Source organism: Botryllus schlosseri, chromosome 14, assembly GCF_051294905.1.
Source record: "Botryllus schlosseri isolate E-star chromosome 14, Bs_hap1, whole genome shotgun sequence".
In the NCBI taxonomy this organism is placed as follows: Eukaryota; Metazoa; Chordata; class Ascidiacea; order Stolidobranchia; family Styelidae; genus Botryllus; species Botryllus schlosseri.
In genome coordinates, this window is record NC_137249.1 from 13,802,802 (window position 1) to 13,817,077 (window position 14,276).

The 14,276-nt window shown below is 39.9% G+C and overlaps 1 protein-coding gene across 1 annotated transcript; it reads left to right on the forward strand.

Moving 5' to 3' along the window:
- Nucleotides 1–2,567: 2,567 nt before the first annotated feature.
- Nucleotides 2,568–5,445, forward strand: LOC145456484 (coactosin-like protein). The gene is made up of 4 exons (XM_080334601.1): nt 2,568–2,699; nt 3,908–3,993; nt 4,504–4,658; nt 5,104–5,445. The coding sequence occupies exons 1-4, from the start codon at nt 2,626–2,628 to the stop codon at nt 5,203–5,205; spliced, it is 417 nt and encodes a 138-aa protein (XP_080190727.1). The 5' UTR covers nt 2,568–2,625; the 3' UTR covers nt 5,206–5,445.
- The last annotated feature ends 8,831 nt before the right edge of the window (nt 5,446–14,276 follow it).

Sequence of the window (14,276 nt, forward strand, 5' to 3'; positions counted from 1 at the left end):
TGATCGACCGCAGATGCCTCATTCACTTCAACAGCTATTGAATTACAATACAATAATAAATTCATTGAATACTGTTTCGGTTTCTATGCTTCTAACTTACAATTTACATTGCATACGATTTATCCTTGCAGGCTATATAGACGGATGAAAACGATTCAAGAATCCGGCCTGCCCAGTATTTCATTTCTGCATATCCGGCCCGCCGAATGAAGTAGTTGCCCGCCCCTGTTATAAACCTTGTAGGGTAGGACTACTGATTCATGGCAGTCTGCGTGAAACATCTCTCTATTCCGGTTGTAAATAGTATAAATTGACTCATTTAGAGATGGATCTCGACATCCCGGAGATTGTCCGAGTAATCCCAATAGAAAAAGACACTAGAAAAAGTCATACATTCAGCTATAGTAATCCCGTCGATACCTAACCTAACATAATAATCTAAAACAAAGGTATATTAAATTTCGTTGCATAGGGTAGATCCTATTTCATTCCACGACGCTGGAATCAACATTCATTCAATTAGGGTCACCATATTTTTGGAATCCGAAAAGATGACAATTTTTCAAATTTTTCAGACTCACAATACCAGAGTAAAATACGGAAAATTGGTAAATATATTCCGGGTTTGTAGTTGTTTCACTAAAAAAAGTCGCGTTTCTGGCTCATCTCTTGAAATACCCGCCAGACCGTCACTTGAGTGCTGATTTCCTATATCGCAGTCCAATTTTCACATACATGCAGGACGTATGGTAACCCCAATTCAATAAATCTTCACCATTTTATGAGGACCGGCAGGCTGGTTCGTCCTGGCGCCAAAATGGTCAATGCCGAAAAGGCTACGCAGAATAGTCCCAACTGTCCCATACCCGAATTGCTCTTCATACATAGCACTACGTATATTGTTAAGCTTCAGTGTACACCGGACAACTGTAGGCTACTGTACATTGTACTAGGGCTGTTCAAAAATAACCATTTTTCTTGAATCTTGCTGATTACTTGATTAAATCGTTAGGTTGCCTTAAAAAACGACGCACACCAAATTTGAATTCATCCCAACCAATATTCGCGGATTTCGTAGAGTTTGAAAATTTTGAATTTGCCTAAAAATGCAAAAAAAAATTTTTTTCAAATTTTTCTGCCAACCCCATGAAATTGTTGCGCTGTCTTCAAAAATGATGCAAAACAAATTTGACTCAATTCGAAGCCGTAGAAGTGGAGCTATTTCAGTTTTTCTTTGATAATTCTGGGATTATCCTTGATTGGTAGATCATCCCAGAATTATCATCAAAAAACTTGAATAACTCCGCTTCTACCGCTTGGAATGGAGTCAAATTTGTTTTCCATCGTTTTTGAAGACAGCGCAACAATTTCATAAGGTTGGAAGGAAAATTTGAAAAAAAATTTTTTTTGCATTTTTAGGCAAATTCAAAATTTTCAAACTCTACGAAATCCGCGAATATTGGTTGGAATGAATTCAAATTTGGTGTGCGTCGTTTTTTAAGGCAACCTAACGATTTAATCAAGTAATCAGCAAGATTCAGGAAAAAAGGTTATTTTTGAACAGCCCTATTGTACGTACACGTCTCGTTCATTTTTACTCACGAAGAGTGTATCATGCATCACTCTTCTGTTAGTAACGGCTAGATGTCAACAGAAGGCGTTATTTGCTGACACGCCATCATCGTAAACTGTCTTTCTCAGCAATTTCGTCCAACCTTATGATATACACTGATACAGCAATACTCGGAAGTATTCGAGTTTGATTGTATCGGCGCTGACAAAGGGTGCGACCGTGTATGTATAAATCAAACGTTCAAGATGCATGGTAAACTGTTCGCGGCTGCGTGTGAGTAACATTTCCCAAGCAGTCACTACTTGAGTGCAGCATCGTATACAACGCCGCAGAGCAATCGGATTTCATGATTTTTATATTTGGAACTGCCGCTGAACTCGGAGGGCGGCTGAGATTAGGCGAGCGTTATTCATTTGCTTTGTTATACCGTATCACCAAGGTAGTGTATTGCTATTTCAGAGAGTTGCCCTCTTAATCATTCATCAAACACCCCTCTCCTTATTCCTTGCACGTTAGGCCGTGTCGGCTTCTATAAAATATGGTTGCTGTGATGTAATTTAGTGCATAGATACGTAGTATGTTAGGGTTCGAGAATAGGATGTCATTTCTGCGGTGTATTGAAACTGTGCCGATTCGCTCAATTCGTCATCAACTATATATTAATCATTCGCAGATAAAGAATACATGGTATGAACGCACCGTTGTGACAATTTGTCTTCAATGTTCGTTCAGTACTGACTGTATATTCTTCCCACTAATGCGATATATGACTAACTATAGCCAAATGAGGATGTTTAAGACACACAAACCTTGCGGAGACTCATTGAATCATACTTTACTAAATAGCAGCGGAAGCGGCTGTATGGCATGACGTGATAGTCCATTCGGTTTGAGTTGCTACGTTCGAAGCCAGCTTCGCAGTATAGCATATACCTGCTCAATTGCTTATGCCCATGGCTCTCGGTAGGGGTCGGCGTGATAACTTCCGATTTTCATTTTAGTAAAATATATAGCTCTCTTTTTGTAGCTTGTACATTCCTAGTAGAATCATCATGCCGAAGTGTGATAAAGCCGAAGTCAAGGAAGCCAGTAACGATGTTCGAAATGACGGCACAGACACGAATTGGTAAGATAGTGAAGTATATTAAAATATTGCATGTCCATGAATTATTTACATGATAACGGACCATCCACGACAACATTTGTGTTGTTTGGTTACGCGGTGAAACTGTTCCATATCATCCTTAACTGTTGCCTATACATGTGAGAATTTTCTCGCTAGGCCATTACGCCATTATTGGCTGTACTAAATGCTCTTATGTAAGAATACATTATGTATATGTCACATTAATTGTCAATATGTTGCATTCGCGATTCCGATTGGAGGCTCGCCATTGGTCGATATCTCATCAGTTCACAGGATGTAGGATTTTGGTGCGAGCCACACCTTAATCGGGGCTGCTCCAGTATTAGCCTCGGCAACATATCTCCGACGTCAGTTTTGTTTATTACGTATATTATACAGCCTGACAGTCCATCTCCGAAGACTGCAATGCTGATATGCATATATATCTGTTTGCTGAAAGTAATGTTAACTTGAACAGAGTAAAATCAGTGAATGTATTCGTGCGTACTGCCTATCCTTCGCATCCGGTAACTGATGGTTGTAATAGACGAGAGAGAGATGTGAGATTGTGCGTAGGAGACAACCCGGCTGTTTATTGCTTAAGCAGATACTAATATGCGTGCACTATTGACAATTTTTTGCTTGAAACAATAAACTACTGTACTTTCACATCGAAATATAAACAATAAACATGGATGCGATTGCAAGTTTAGATGATTAGTAATCCTATAGGTTCTTGTTCCTTAGTATGGCCTCGCAATCATACATGGACAGGAGATAGACTGACAGTTAAAGGGCGTGGCACGTGAGATGTGTTTTAACGTCAAAAATACTGAAATTCGCAGGAAGAAATCAACAGCTGTGATGGAAATCTCAAACAGCATACATGTCTATGCTTTGCGGGTTAGATTGAGTTGGAGCATTATACAATACATTCATACATACCGCACACAAGCGAAGCTCGCAAGTAGGCTATTAGGTGCTGACGAAAGCACTTAGTAAACCCGGTTGCCCTCTATCCGAAAAGTTATTGCTGCTTCTGACTCGTATTCGAACTCTTGCTACTAAAATACGTATGTGGCTGCAGTAGTAAAATTCAAGTTAAAATTGTCTCTGCACTACTCAGAATGTATTTTTCGTCGCAGTCAGACCCGTCGCTCATTCAAACTATCATTTATCCCTCGTGAGCCATATCTTGTACATTTAAGGGCGACATTCGTGTACGACGGATCTGACATTATTGTCGGCGCTTCCGGGACGGATTACGATGAGCTGCAAGAGTTCGTTAAGTCAAGTAAGTGGGTGAAAATCAGTCGGTGATCATCACAGCATGATTCAACTCCATGAATAGTAGTTTCGGTATAACTTACAAAAACCTATTCACGCCCAAAAGGAAGTTGCGTTAATAGTAATTCTACAATTCGCGCAATCAAACCTTCGAGGCTCAATATGCCGAACTGGCGAACCAGGGATATCTATAGCTCCTAGATATCCCTGAGGCGAACTCACGGAATAAATCAGTACAGTAATGTATCGCCACGAGTAAAATGTATCAAACGCAATCTGGGGTGAATTTGGCATGTCATGAAAATCAATACTTCCGCGTGAGATGACTTCTTGGACCACCTCTGATTAAATGAGGGATCAGGTGCGATAACAAGGCTTTATGCCAACGACCAGGGTGCCCAGTGCCCACGATTGTTTTATTTCTCTAAATCCCTATCACTTTCGGAATAGGATCAGCCGATCTTAATGTGTGGCGAGTTACATGAGTCCATTACAGTTGGGCTATGTTTCGGTTCAGATGACGACCGAGTTTACTGCTACATCCGAATGCAGACCGGAGACGAGATGAGTATCCGGATGAAATTCGCGTTCGTAACATTCTATGGTACGTCGGTATCGCCGATCTCCAAAGCAAAATGCTCGACTGACAAACAGCTAATGTCTTCCTTATTGGTGAGTATGTGGTAGAGTGTCGACGTACTTTGTTTGTTAGGAAGTGTCACCAGTTCGTTGCTCAAATCCGAATTTGGATTTTTACTGAAATAACTACTTCAAATATAGAAATATTGCTATGTCTGCTGAGATTTTGCTACGTGTATATATGTTTGAAAACTGTGTATCGGTGTACACTGTACTGTACATCAGACTGTACATTAAAAGAGAATTAGGAATGAAAGTGTAAGATCCAAGGATCAGATTAAACGAAATTTAACTGAGCTAGCCAGTTGTATGATGGTTCGCGTGAACATGGTAAGGTATGCGTAAACGGATGCTATATATTGATCTTTTAACGCGGTCAGCGGTCGATTTCGTTTTACTATATTATATATTTGGAATCAGTTTTTCATACTATCATAATATACTTTTGAAGTACATTGAAATATTAATCTCTATCAAGCCGCACGCAATCAACGTGGTAATGGAAGACACGATTGATTTTGACGAAATTTTGAGACAACTAAGGAAAGCGGGAGGTGCCAACTACGACGCACAGGCATAAGCGTGCCGCTCTTGAATCCACTACTATTCGGAATATCGCACCTTGCAAGGGGATGCAAGAAGCACTGTCTTCAATTTATGTCAGCAACACCTCTTCTGTACTTGTATACTCTCAAAGATATGTTGGAAGTGTATGCTGTATTGAATATGGTCGCGCGGAAGCGAGACACGTTATCGCAATAGACGTTGTTTAGGTAGAAGTTATGACTTACGATGTAGAGAAATAAACGATGTGATTCTACTTGTCGCTTGGGTGGTTTATTCAAGATACTATAGTGTAGTCTAATATGCAATAGCTATAAATAGCTGCGGTGAACGCTGCTGTCACGAATTCGAACTTTGTTCGGTCGACGGAGATGTCTGTAAGTAAGATGGCGCGGAAGAAAAAAAACACGAAGTAAGTTTTGCGTTGCAGTTGATTTAAAATCTCGAGATGCTAACTACACTCCCGTGTCGGGACATCGAAGTATAGGATTAGGCGGTTGAGGATAATTCCAGAAACCGCTTCACATCTGTATATGTGCGATGTACTAGCCACTATAGGGCTGGGCACAATGATTCGAGTACTCGAATCTGAATCGAGCATTAATTTTGATGATTCGAGTCAAGTACTAAAAGACGATTTTTTCGGGTACTGAAATTATAGGCTGCTTGCCACGGAAAGTTCATTTGTCATGATCAACCCACAAGATTGTCACGAAGTGCAATGGAATCGACATGGTCATAAAATGCCAAAGTGTCTTCAATGTGATGTAGAACTGACATTATATTCTTTGCGGTGGCATAAAAGGTTCATATTTGAACTTTTGGATATTACATTCCGTTATGACGTCATAATGAGTGATACTCGATTCGAAGCAAAATAGGAGCTTCAGAATCGAATCACTCAGGTGCTCGATTTTGCCCAACCTTACTTGCAACTAGTCTACACCACGAGTTTCTGCACGACTCAATGTTGAATGACCCTTCGTGATCGACTGTTGGACTAAATTTACATAGTGAGTAAGTAAGCATACATGTGGACTTGAAAATGTGAAAGTAAGAGTAAAAGCAGCCATCAACGTAACCAATTTAAGTTTACAAGTGGCGCAAGTCCAAGTAAAATCTATCGGCTGAGTGACCTATTAGATTGGAGCTCAACCTTAGTGACTCATCTCAACTCGTCTCTTAACCTTGGTTGGTTATTCACCGTGTTGTTTCATTGACATTACTCGTGATGGTTTGTACGTCCGAGCCAGTTTTCAATGTGAGCATTCGAATGTTTGTAGCGGATCACCATCAGGTCCTAACCGGTTTTTACTTGAACACTATGGGTTCCTTGAACCAGTCGCGCCGGTTCCTTGAAGGTTAAGACACACACCCAGGGATATCTAGAGTTCTATATATCCCTGCACACACCATACACATATGAATTGTGACGACAAGCCCGTCTTGACCATCAATGGTTGCAGGTAATTAAGCCTGATTGGTAGTCAACAACTACTTACTTATAAAAGAACGCAAACTAATTCTGAATTCTAAGCAATGGTGCAATTTGAAGTAAAAATATCGTATACCCGAGAGCAGGTGTCGCGGGCCAGTACTTTTCAAATTTCGTAGATGCTGCGGGCAGCATGAATTTAATATCGAGATAAAGTAGCCTAGGCCCCATAGTCTAACAGCCACGTTTTTAAAATTTTAAGCGAGTACAACGACGTGCCCTCTAACGTGGGCGACAGGCATTGTTACCACAAAAGAAATGATATTTTATTAAAGAATTACAAACGCAACAAAAATATCATGATCATTATTTTAAACTGTATGAGATGCCCACGATACCTGACAACACTTTTCAGGGACTGAAGAATCGATATATCGATATTGGCGTTAGCTAGACGCAGCACTAGCTGGTAAACTCTCCCCGTAAATCTCGATGTTGTGGGGAAGCCGTAAGTCCTTCTCTAAGCTTCTCGGTCTTGGCCGGGTCTGAGGCTCAGACTTAAATAACCAGTAAATTTTCAGCTTTTCCAAATTTGATTAGAATGGGAATTTGAGCTACATAGTTTTCTCCAAATTAGATTAGATTTAGAATTAGAGCTGCATCCTTTTTTCCAATTGGATTAGAATTGAAGTTAGAATTAGCTAAACAGCATTTTCCAAATTAGATTAGAATTACAATTATAGCTACACAGTGTTTTTCCAAATTAGATTAGAATTAGAATTAGAGCTATACCATTTTTCCAATTTAGATTAGAAATAGAATTAAATTTACACAGCATTTTCCAACTTAGATCAGAATTAGAATTAGAGCTACACAGCTTTTTCGAAATTAGAATTAGGTTAGAATTAGAATTACTGATTTCGGAAAAACTTGGAAATTGAATGAAATTGTTGATGAGAAATAAATACAGCAAAAAATCATGTTCAGCTCATATTAAATCACAGTGCGTTCCTATATGCATTAGAACGGTTAACATCTGTACACCAAGCTTGGCTCGTTTTGCACTATGCCAGGAGTCGCCAACATGCCCGTGCAGCAAAATACACCAAAAAATCATGTTCAAGGTTCCTTGCATGCCCGTGCCCAACAACACTATTCTTAACTAGCTGAAACGGCTTCGGTGATGGCAACAGCATTCTATCGATGTAGAGCCAGCTGATATGAGCATATATTGCCTTTACATGCAATGGCCTAGGACACTGCCATAAGACCGAGACGCTAAGAAAACGGCCTTGGGCTTTCCCAAAATATCAATCTTTAGGATGAGATAGTCATTCAGCTCGTAACATGTCTGGCTATAGGTTCGATATCGATGCATTAGTCGCTGTAAAGCGTTGTCAGGTATCGTGTGCAGCTCATAGTTCAAAATATAATGAGGTTTATGTTCATGATATTTCTTGTTGTATTTGTACTTCTTTAATAAATATTACTTCTTTTGTGGTAACCATGCCCATCGCCCATGTTAGTGAGCACGGCGTTGTAAAATGGGGCAGTTTTAAAACGTGGTTACTCAACTGTGTGACCTATTTTGTCTCGATATTGCATTATTGCGGCCCGCGGCCTATACGAATTTCGAAAAGTGGCCCGCGATCCGTTTTGAGTTGGCGACCCGTTACCGAGCACCAGCCTTGAGATGAGGAAAACTATTTTCTCTTTTCCAGTAACTCAAAACATCACAGTTTACACTCTCGCGGTCTGCTGCGAAATATCTTTCCACTTCATCCTCTAATATATTTTCTTTGGTTAGATCTGAAGCAATCATCCTCTTTTTTCTTGATGTAGTTGAGGGCATGAAAGCGAACAAGCCTGTGTAAACGACCGCTTTTTCTTCGCCGCTGTTCTGTTTGTGATCGAAACTAGAATGTTGTTCGCAGACTACAAGCTACTATGCCAGCATGTCTATTATTCGTCACAATAACTACTATGACTGTATGGTGGAAGTAATCCGATGCCGGCTTGGCACTGGATTTCCCTGCGGGATATTCTTGCTAACTCGTTGCAAAATGCCGCGGACAAAGAGGCATTTTCAGGAAAACAATAAATTAGATTAGAACTATTACCACAGTCTAGAAACATTTAACAAAGTAGATTAGAATTAGAAATATAGCATAGAAACATTTCATTAGAATTAGAATTAGAATTAGAGCATGGAAATATTTCGCAAATTAGATTAGAATTAGATCACTGGCATTTCTCTCTAATTTGGTGAAATTAGACAGCGAGAATTATCTAGTTGTCAAAGTCTAGTCTGGGCCATTGTACGTCAAGTCAATATGCCAATTCATATCAGTTAATTCTTCCTCCATGGAATGCTATTGCTGTTGGCGGGGCCATATCAGCTGGTCAGGAATAGTGATCTTGGCCCAGGAGAATAAATTATTTTGAACAACAACAACAACAACAACATAAATCCATATCAGCATGTCAAAATGCTTTACTAGCGTTCTTCCGTAATCTCAAATCAGGTCGCGGGACCCAGAACATGACCTCGCGGGGCGCGTGTTTATGACCCCTGCCCCAGAGTATACCATACTTGCAAAGGGTGTATCATGCACTGTGGTGGGGTTTGCAGGGGTATACCAGATACCGCATTACAATAAGCCAATGACAAATAAGTAAGTGTATGCTTCACACCGGGTGGACTGTAAGCTCATTGCTGCAGTACTTTGGCACTGCGCAGTGCACTTTGCAGCAGTACTTTTGTAGCGGAACAGGGTGGTGATGCCACACGTTTATCTTGACATTTTTGTTTTTAAGGATTCCCGTGTACCGCCGCGATAGCTCCGCCTATGAGTGTTATCGAAATTACAAGTTACAGTTTTCACTTCTTAATTGGCCATAACATGAATTATGATGGACATACGTATTTTCTTTAAGATCTCTGGAAAGTGAAAATCCTAATGAATCACGCAAGCAAGAGATGTTGGTAACATACATATGATGGGGAAAACGCTGAACTTGGGAGTGCATGAAACAAAGCTACTGCCTCGTACAACTGGCTGTAGAAATTCAACAGCAACGCTTAGGATACAATAAATCACGGATGGAACTTTGTATTTGTATAAGCTATGCATATTCTATACCTAGAAGCCTTGTACACCTCTATTCCGAATATAGGTCTTAGATCAGTGGTTCTCAACCTTTCTGTATTCACGGACTCCTTTCGGACCGTCACGGACCCCCGCGGACCCCCATAGTTTTAGTATGAATTAAGTTCTATTATCGTGCAACCGTGATCTGTCCTGAGCAAATATCAACTGTAGGCTGGTGATAAACAGCAACAAAATGACCATTCTCGAGAGAACATCATAACCTACTATATTTGTGTAAAAATTAAGAAGACTTTTATCATTTTTCAAAGCGAATTATGTATAGCTCAGTCTCTTGAAATACTCGGACGTGTTTTGAAAATCCGCGTCGTCTATTTAATATGAAGGAGTACCGAAAATAGGTGGTGAATGGTGGTGGTGGCGAATGTAATAATAACGCGCGACGCTTCCGACGACACCTCTTGGTATTATCGCAACATATATGACATCATAGTTGTTGTTATAAACACGATTATATTGCTGGGTATATGAGATTTACACATTGTCAGCATCATCGTAATTGTAATACGTCTACATGTATTAATACCGACTGAATAATTGTGAATCCAGCTAACAATCGACATATATACACTATATACACAGTGGCTGGACGGCCCTGAAACCGGTTGTCCTTGCTTCATTCTGGTATGTGAGACTGCAACAGGGTTGTAACCAAGTCATAAAGCTCCGAGTCACAAGTCATTCTCACTTTTACGGTTTTGACTCGAGTCAAGTCGAGTCATTTTCAATTCACCACCGAGTCAAGTCCGAGTTCAAGTCATCGAGCAGAGGTTCGAGTCCGAGTCATGGTATTATGACTCGAGTCCGAATCCAAGTCATTGTGTTGACTGCTCAGTCTCCAGTTATAGTCTTGTTCCCGCCACTCTTATAACTCTGTTTGGTGATATCGAATGGTTCGCATTTATAATATACTAATTTTCCTCACTTTTAACAGTTTCTGGTCGCATTTTCAAGTACCAGTACCAATAGACGTAATCCCAATTGGGTGGTTACTTTACTGTTCTTCGAAATTACAATGAAATGTCGGTCTTGGCCGGCTGAATCTTGAGTCATAGGACTTGGTTCGAGTCATGCGCAATGACTCGAGTCCAAGTCGAGTCAATACACAAATTGACTCGAGTCGAGTCGAGTCATTTCCGTATTTTGAGAAAATGACTCGAGTCAAGTCGAATCATCAAAAAATCGTGACTCGAGTCATTACAACCCTGGACTGCAACATAGAAAGGTTGCTTGTGACTTGACGATTCCCATTCCGTTAACGACGTTGCCTGTTGCACTGCATTCTCGGACTACGTAATTTCATTCGAGCAAAAACCAAATTTCTGCGGTCCACTGTCGAGTAAATAGTAATTAGTACTCGCTTTCTAGTAGATGCCGAGGAAAACGTTACAGCGAGAACTCATAATCAACAGACGTGTTTTTGAATCGATACACTTGCTGATTGCCGCCGGCCTGTATGATTTTACTCATTGAGCGCATGCCGACCGCACAAATGCCACCAAGTCCGCCATATCTACCGATCTATTAGTCATAAACACTTACAGCTTGTTTTCATGAATAGCTCTGATTCATACTCGTTTGAACACATTTATGTCAGGGGTCGCGAACCTATGGATCAACAGGCACATATGGCTCATTTTGATGATGAAATATGGATTTTTGAGAAATTTCTAATCAACACATTATTTGAGTCTGATTTATAAATATTGCCGCAAGTTTTTAATAAATATTCATAACGGCTGGTGTCATTTTTCTCGTTGTAGCTGAGATAAGTCCTTATGACGTCAAAGCAGAGACATATTCTGCGGGGGTACTAATATTTGCTGCTGATAATTATGAGGCCAATATAGTATATTTTTCTAGAATAGGGCAAGTTCGGTGCCTTCAAGTTATTTAAGGTTGTACATTAGACAAATCTAATCCGTCGAGTTCAATACGCAGTTTGCATAATGGTAAACACAAAGATGCGGTAAATATTATATCCAATATCACAACTCATTGTACCCAATATTGCACCCTTGGAGTCTTGGATTACACAATGTGATGATTAATCAGAGAGAAAAGCACATATGGCGACGCCTCTTTGGCAGATTGCAAATCCACTTTGTCTTCCTGATAGTCAGCACGAAACGAACTCCCTTGGAAGTGACATTCCGAATTACAAATTCAAATTTCATCCATATTCCAATATATTAGGAAGCTTGTTCGCACTGCTGTTTAAATCTAGGCTTTCGAAACGTTATGTTACCGCAGAAGATTTTGAGAATTGAGAAGCAATGTTAGCCAATTAATATCAGTTAACAATACTCTTATTATCCCGGTTTAGACGAATAGATTGAACCGTGCAATGTACATAGGTGCCAGTACAACAATTGTAGCATGGCTATTTTCGCGGATTCCTTGGAGGGCCGCTTAACTGTAAAAACTGTGTTACTGAGGAAGAAACGGAAGATTCACAGGTTTACCGGTGTCTACAATTGTTGGTTTTGTGCTAGAATGTACATCTTAATTGCCTTGAATTTCGAAAAATGTCATATGGCTCTCACGGAAATAAAATTAAAAATGTAAAGCTTACAAAAGATTCCCGAACCTTGTAGCTAAGCTAAATTGTCCCATGCTCATTTGTCGTTTTAATTGTGTAGCATGCTCTAACGTTGGGCAACCGGCTTGATTAGTGTGGACGTTATCACATTACATCAGTACGCAGAATACATCGTGCACACAACGAAAATAGTAAATTTCTATTTCGTGCCACCATAACGTCACCAGTCTTCAATTGTGACGTAACATTCATGGAATTCTTGTATGTCTCTTTCAGAAGTACAATTGAAAATATAGGGTCAATATGGCTATTTTCGCCTAAAAGGTTCCCGACCCCTCTATATATTAAGTAATATTGATCTGTAATGCAATCGATGACTTTGTCAGAGACGGAAAAATAATAACCGAAAATTACGAGCTTTTCGACGTCTATCGTATTAGCCGTTATATTTTCTGATTCAGATGTACTGACCATAGAAATGTACGTTAGGGCTGTTCAGAATCAACCGACTTTAAAAAGGTGTGCAGTTCGTTTCAACGTGCCTTATACCTTAAAATATATTCTAGCTACTTTTTTCTCACTCGTTGCATCTATGTACGGTACACTGTACAATTAGAGCTGGAAAGTATGCGGCTAAAACGGGGAACGGAAAAAATTAACTAAGTAATGGAAAAACTTGGCAAAAATACAACACCAATTAGGTGGATGGAAGGGTGGAATTTCAAAAGTTTTAGAATCTTTACCGGTGATCTTCCACGGTTTGTAAAAGACTGACTTGCAGTTTTCTGTCATCCGGTATATACGCAGCGTATTATAAGTCAGTATTTTAATTTTACGCTCTGCTTTATTGTTAACAATTTTAGCATTATTCCCGAATTCCCGAGCAGTTGTGATATGCGGATCAATATGCCATTCTGAACCTCGAAGGCACAACCTAATGGTGCTCTACTTCTATTTATATAGCATGAATATGAATCACAATTCCGTCGCAACCAAATCAACGATCAAAAACTAGGGATGGTGTGAACGTGAGATTCAAGTTCTCGTTCTGTGTGTGAACCTCTGAAATATGGCGGTTCGCGTTCACAAACGAACCTTGGTAGGTTCTGCACACTGCGAATCTCTTTCTTGTAATGCAATTTTTCACGTCATTATAACGTCTTTGGTTGAAATTCTTTACATTTCCACTCCGGGTCACTCTCCACATGGCGCTGGCAGCATGAAAAGAAATTCAGCATTAAACGAGCATTTACCTTGTCAATTTCAAAAATTATTTGCTGAAAGGTTTTCACGGAGTATTCGACTTTCCGTATGTGAATCTCTAGTGACTCTCTTCTGTGAGCTTTGCCAGCAATCACACTATACCAAGAACGAAACGCACATGTAGGAAGTCAGTAAGCTGCGATTAGTAAACCAATCAGCTTTTTACATCAACAAAATTAGTATATAAAGAATACATCGATGCCTGATGTAAGAAATCTATCATGCGTAGGTGGTCCATGCCTGGATTTGATACCATTATTGTATCATAAAAACCAAATTGCAATGACGATGTTGGCTACTGTATAATTAGTTTTTGGGATTATATCTGGCGGAAGTAGAAACCGGTGTTTCACTCTTAAGAATGCATCTGTCCGGTCTAGCCGAGTCGTGGTCGAAATTGTTGGCAAAGCGATTTTGTGGAACTATTATAGCGTTTGATTGTTCCAGTTGAATGCAATAGGCGACGTGTAAAAAGTCAGCATGTACTTCAGCATAGTGGCATAATATGGCCTGAGTCGTCGCTATAGTTATCGCGTACATAAATATGTAACTTCACGGAAATGTAGGTTGGAATTATCAAAATGACGTCACGTGACTCCATAGTCTCACGTTCGCCTTCACACAGAACCTTTCGAAAAGGTTTGCGTTTTTACGAACCAGTACCTTTCAGTTTCAGG

Coding starts and splice junctions, on each gene's coding strand:
- LOC145456484 (XM_080334601.1), top strand. CDS start 2,626: ATGCCGAAGTGTGATAAAGCCGAAGTCAAGGAAGCCAGTAACGATGTT. Junction 3,994..4,503: donor GCAAGAGTTCGTTAAGTCAA/GTAAGTGGGTGA, acceptor GTTTCGGTTCAG/ATGACGACCGAGTTTACTGC. Junction 4,659..5,103: donor AGCTAATGTCTTCCTTATTG/GTGAGTATGTGG, acceptor ATCTCTATCAAG/CCGCACGCAATCAACGTGGT.